The sequence below is a fragment of the Eublepharis macularius genome, chromosome 4 (assembly GCF_028583425.1).
Source record: "Eublepharis macularius isolate TG4126 chromosome 4, MPM_Emac_v1.0, whole genome shotgun sequence".
In the NCBI taxonomy this organism is placed as follows: Eukaryota; Metazoa; Chordata; class Lepidosauria; order Squamata; family Eublepharidae; genus Eublepharis; species Eublepharis macularius.
Window position 1 is genome coordinate 69,695,553 of NC_072793.1, and position 6,343 is coordinate 69,701,895.

Consider the following 6,343-nt stretch of genomic DNA (forward strand, 5'->3'; position numbering starts at 1 on the left):
TGAACACTACTGCTGATGCCAATGTCCTGGTAGAGGAGTTGGCCACAATTCTGCCCATGTTGATCTGTTGTCTGGACAGTCTCTACGCTTCTTCTTGAATCACCTTTACTAGAGCTCTTTGATCCTCTGGCAGGCGATTGTTGTACACTGCCATCTTGTACCACAAAAAATCTAGTAAGCTCCCATGATTGCTATATAATTTGCAATCTTTATGTTGAGGGCTGCTGAAGCATTGATTTCCTTCCCAGCCCATCAAGCTTCTTCCCCTCCTTATCGGCAAGTATAGTGCAGGGTCGCTCCTGTGTTCCATGGTCCAAAGGTTCCCACAGTGCCTGGGCCTGCCTTCACATTCTATAGTGTGTGAGTAACATGGTTGGGCCATCCCCTGCTGATGGTGATGTCCATTGCCAGCAAAACTGGACAGAGGTGGATAAGGTTCTTCTCTGTGGGTTTGTAGTGATGTGTGGTCTCTGTCACTGCCATGAGCATACTACTCGCCACTGTGCCTCCTGGCACATGGCAATGGAGTGGGTCCTTGTTCTGGTCAAGCTGCACAGAGATATCCACTCTGAAGCAGTGGAATGACTCCTTCAAGCCAGTCCAGAAGCATGTCCATGCCCTTATGGCCCAGAACATCTCATATAAGTGGATGATGGTAGAAGGTCTGTCTGGTGCTGAAGCCACCATGCACATGGTTATCCTGCTTGTTGTCAGCATCAAGATCCTGATCAGTAGGTATGTGGCCTCAAGGCCATGATGCAGCCCGAGCTGGCAGCAGGGGTTGCCTGTCTAGTACTTGCTCACACGCGTCTTTCCTCCTGGCAGGAGAGGACCACAGACCCATCTGCAGGCCTAGGATATGAGGTCATCAGTGCCATTGTGCCATCAGATAGGGTGGCCCCTTGACCACCCTATCTGATTGCTCTGTTAGGCTCCCTGCGTCCCCTGCTACCAGTTTGACAATGGCATACCAGGAAGGGATGGAAGTGAGCTATGGAGTAGCCAATCCCAGCATGATAGCTGTGGACAGGAATGAAGGTGAGGTGGCTGCAGGCATGAACGTGGGCCTGAGGGCTGATGAATTGTTCTCCATTCTCCTCACTCCCCCAGGTGCTTCTGCCCACCAGTACCATGGGGTCAGGTCCCTATGGATGTCAACTTGTGATTATGTGGTGCCTCCTGCCCATCACAGCCATGCCATTGCACCTCAGTGATGTCCTGTGGGCATGATGGCACAGATGCAAGGTAATGGGCTGTGCGTCCCCCCTGATGTGGCTTTTGCATGGTCCCTTGTTTATGTCAAAACCATTTAGGGAACTGACCAGTAGCGCCACTGTTTTACATAAAGAACTGTCTTACATAAACAATTTCATATTCAGATTTTGAGTAAAATCATTTCACTCATTTGAAAAGGGGAAAAATCATAGGAGATTTTTGTGTTCCCCCAAATTTCCCAATTTTTCCACTGGAAAAACTGAAGATTATTGAGTGATGCATTTTGAGTGAGATAAACCTTATTTTAGAAAAGCATTTTACTGATTCCAAGAGAGAAAATATTTCATAGGGTTTTTTGTGTTCCCCATTTTTTAAATGGAAAAAAACAAAGAAAATCCGCAGACTTTTAATGGTATATATTTGGAATAAGTAAAATACTTTCGAAGATGAGGTTTTTCTCACTTGAAAACATTTCATAGGGGTTTTTTTTCAGCACTTCTCCAAATTTCCCAATAGAAAAAATGAAAAAAAAAACCGGTCCTTAGGTTAAAAACAGGGGAAACCCTGCCCTCCCATTTTTCTGGTTCTTTTACAGGCCTTTCCAACTTTAGAAGTATGGTTTCCAGAAGTATGGTTTTAACAGTGCAATCCTAAACAAAGTGACTCTGTTTAGGATTGTGCTGTTAGTCTAGTAGCCTCTCTCATTTAAATTCAGCACTGGAAACGGCACCCAAAACCATCTCTTAGAATCAAACCTGTGATCAGGGTTGCGTAGGTAAAATGGTACAGTTATTTGAGAGGGCATAGATGGCTTTGCCTCGCAGCAGGATATTGAACTCAGCAGACCTTTGGCGGATTCTCTTATGACTCTGCAAAATAAACTGGCTTGATAACACTGAATCTGCTCTTTATTAACATGAACTCTGATCCCCTGTACTTTCTACATCTTTTGGACACTCAAGGAGTACTACGGACTATGTACACAGATAGTATGCATATAAATGTTTACTTAACAAGGCAGTTAAGTAAAACTGCTGACTTAAGAAATACTTGTCAACTTCTTAGGATGTGAAAATACATGACAAAATTGTCTGCATGAACTTATACTGCTGTTTTAAGAAATATCCTTGGAAGCGTATGCCATAGAAACTAACACTGAAATAAAGGTAGGGAGGGGTAGGTTGCCACTTAATTAGAACAATCTGGTACAATCTGGGATAATTGTGCCCTATATCACTGAAATATACATTATAAAATAATAGAGACTATCAGTTAAATACAACACAAGTATAAGGAAGGATATGCAATTCAAATGTGTTTTGAAAATTTCCCTTTCAACTCCTTATCATATATTTTTAAGACTTTATACCTCACTTTTTTCCCAACAGGGACCCAAAGTGGCTTACAACATTTTTGTCTTCTCCATTTCATCCTCACAACAACCCTATGAAGTAGGTTAGACTGAGTGTGTATGAATGGCCAAGGACACCCAGCAAGCTTCCAAGACAGAGTGGCGATTCAAACCTGGGTCTCTCAGATCCTAGTTCAACTCTCTTATGCTGTCTCTGGTAGTATACCAAGAGAAAATATTACCATACTTTCAACCATTTATTAAGTAGCAAAACTACGGGAAGTACCACCACATAATCGTTTCAGCCCTTTCTGCAGATTGCTTATTATTTCTCTTTGACTAAGGCTGCAATCCAGCTCTTCACAGTGAACACAATGGAATTTTGTTTCCTGCAATCGTGCACAGGCTCGAGCTTCATTCATTTTTCTATCTGAGCAGCCTTTCCTGTGTTCAAAATAATTGTAGGCCCAAAACCATCAGATCACCTTGGCAAATAAGACTGTAATGCTATAATGTATAAATCTTAAAACAGTCTACTTTTATATATTATACACACAAAAACTTTTGCAGGTGTCCTACTGAAGATACCTGAAGCAAAATATTTAAGTAGAAAGGAAGCTAGGGGAAGCTAGGAGCTAATTAATAAAAAGAGCAGCAACAAGTTATGTGGCTTTATTCCCAGATAAAAATTCAGTGCAGGAGAGAAACATAAACCTCATGCAGATTAAAGAGATTATCTAGGGTGCTCAGAACCAATTATGCAATATAACAGCACTTTCTTTACACATACTGTCACTAAAGTGTGACCTCCCAATCTCCTGTAAAATCACTAGATAACAACCAGTGCCATCCTAAGCATACATGCACACCCACTTACAACAGGGTGTGACTCTGCTTAGACTGCCACTGGTAGTATCCTTTATCTGCCCCACAGTACAACAGTAAATTCAAGAATTGAGTCCTTGGTCGTTCATTTCTCATCATATCCCAAGGACATCTGAAACGATGATCTGTGTCACATGACTGTGTCAGAAATAACCTTATACAATTCTTATAGTGTACATCAGCAGCTAACTTGCCAGGAGTTACAACTGGGCTCTGCAATAGGTTTGTACACAGCTATCCTCAAAATAAGATTCATTCAAGTTGGACTCATTCATAAAAAATGCTGTAGACAGGATATACATTGTGTTTTCTGCTTCATCAGAAAACAAGGAAAGGAATGGATTGCATTTACATTGCCAAATTACCCTATAATTTTAAGTCATCGTCAGGACCGGTGTGCCCATTGAGGCAGGTCTGGCCCCCGCCTTGAGCGCTGAGGTGCCGAACAGGGCGCTGGAGGGGGCGCCGGGGGCAGAGGTGCGTGCTGTGGAGCTGGCAGCAGCAGCGCTGGCGGCTGAGCAGGAGAGATGGGAAGCAGCTCGCGTGCCGCCCCAGCTGCCTGCCATGCTTGGTCTGCAGCTGCTGCAGCTTGCCAGCCCTCCTGCCCCATGCTGCCACTGCCACCAACACATGCCCTTGGCCAGGCGCAGCAGCCATGGGCCAGGCTCGGCAGGCATCCGGGGCGGTGTGTGGAACAATGGAGCAGGAGGGCTGGGAGGACGCATGTGCACCTCCCCAGCCACCCGCCGCACCCGACTGGGAGCACGGGCAGCCTCCGTGCGCTGTCCCAGCCGCACTAATGGGACCAGCTTGCTGCATGATGACGTCATATGCAGTGATGTCATCACGCAGTCCGAGGCGTGCACGCACGTAGGGGCAGCAACAGACCTGATGCTGCCCTCAGCCTCAGGCGCCAGAAACCCTGGTGCTGCCCCTGGCCATCGTTGACAATTATAAGAATGCTTTACTGCATAGATATACTACTATTATTCATAACGTGCAGATGATTTTGGTGGAGCAAGTTAAGAATAAAATGAATATGGACCATTTAGATCTTTCTAAAAAGATGCTTGGGTGCTTTGCCAACCTCTCATTTCATCCCAAGCAAATTAGGCTAAAATCTATTTCTCATACTGGGTGAAAACAAGCACCTTTCAGAAATGAGAATAACTCCCGCCCATACCCTTTCTCCCCCCATTTCTGGGCCACCAAATAAGCTTGCCCTAGTTTGTCCACTTTATAAAGCAGCCATTCATCACGCTTCACCCAGCTTCCTCCTACTCTTTTGTCAACTGCAAGGTTGCCTCTGGCACCTTTCCTACCACTCTCTGAAACTACAGATACACACTCGCAAAACTCTTCCCTCTGCACGGAGGACTTGCATGTGTGGACTCTCAAACTCCGAACAATCTGCCGCTCCACGGACCTCCCAACGCACCCCGTGACGTTCCGGGCGCCCTTTCATCAGCGCCCATCTCTTCCCAGTGATTACACCCCCATTCTCCCCTAGGCGCCCCATTCCCATAAGGCTGCACACCACTGCCTTCATGCCACCTCGGCGTGCCCCTGCCATGCCCCTCCCCGCCTACCTCGGAGACGATGGTGGAGAGGTAGGGGTCGCGGCTGTACTCCCAGCCGTCCAGGCACTTCTCGGTCTCCACCTGGCTGAGGTTGACGTCGCGGCCGGGCTCCAGGCTCAGGGCGGAGAAGTTGCGCAGGGCGTCGAGGCGGTAGCGGCGGCACCGGCTGGGCACCTGCCGCCCGTCGCGCTCCTCCAGCGGGATGCTGGCGTTCAGCCACTGGCTGCTGAGGTTGGCGCTGGCGGGCACTCGGCACTGGTGCTCCGGCGTGCCGGCCAGGAAGACGGCGGAGAGCCCGTTGAAGCCGTTGGGGATGATGCTGGCGCTGAGCAGGAAGAAGATGAGGCGCTGGAAGGGGCCCCACTCGCCCAGGAAGCCGGTCAGCAGGTCATAATCGTACATAGTGGGCAGGCGCGGCGCGAGCAGGGGCGAGTGGAACGCGGCCGGCCAGCCGCAGGAGTGAGGGCGGGCGCGAGTGAATGGGCAGCGGAGGCGGCGGCTCAGCTACTCCATGCGGCGGCCTCTTCTGGCCGTGCTGCAGCTCCAGAGCTAGGAGCAATGCACGGCCCAGCGGCGAGCGCTTCGCCTGGGCCGGCGGAGAAGCCAGGGGGTGTGGTTTCTACACAAAGGCCTACACCGGGAACTGCCGCGGCGGGCCCACCGCCAAACTCTGGCCGGCTCTGCGCGTTGGAGAGGCGAGAGGGTGACGAGCCGTTGCCAAAGGGGGCGTTTTCCTTCCAGGAGAGCCTGTCGCTGGTAGGGGTGAACTCTAAGCAGAGCCGAGTGAACCGGCAGCTTCCTCCAGAGCCGGCGAGCTTGGCTGGCGCATGCTTGAATACGCGGGAGGACGGCTGCAAAACCCTCCTAGAAGCTACAAAGGCGTTTGGCATATCTTGTACGGCGAGCAAATCTCCCTCTCCATAAGAGCTTTGGCATTTTAATAGAGGGTTCATTTTATATATTAATATAATTGTTGGACTCGGTTTGAATGCGGTAGACAGGCACTGGCAACGGGTAGGGTTTCAACCTAGGTGGGCTGCTGGTCTGATCCAGAAGGGCTCTTGTGTTAAAAGGAGCTACGTCTCTCAGAGTCAGAGTGGCGTCTGCATAGTATTGGACAGGGAGATCTTGCTCACTCATGGAAGCTTCCTGGATATCTGGGAAATCTCTGTCGTTTAGCAGTCGTCCTTCCAGGTTAACAGGGAAGAACTGTATGCATGCCTCAGTTTTCCTTGGAACACACAAAGGTGTCAAATGAAAACTTGCATAAAACTATTTAGTTTCACTTCTGGAAAAATCTAATGTTAAAAAA

General features: G+C 48.5%; 1 protein-coding gene across 3 annotated transcripts in view; it reads right to left on the reverse strand.

The window, feature by feature from the left end:
* The window catches only part of LOC129328211 (organic cation/carnitine transporter 2-like), a 47,106-nt gene extending 41,479 nt beyond the window's left edge, over positions 1 to 5,627 (reverse strand). For all 3 annotated transcript variants that reach the window (XM_054977105.1, XM_054977106.1, XM_054977107.1), the window contains exon 1: positions 5,041 to 5,627. In XM_054977105.1, the coding sequence (XP_054833080.1) occupies positions 5,041 to 5,433 (393 nt within the window). In that variant the 5' untranslated portion in view covers positions 5,434 to 5,627. The remainder of the gene's footprint in view (positions 1 to 5,040) is intronic.
* Positions 5,628 to 6,343: the final 716 nt, after the last annotated feature.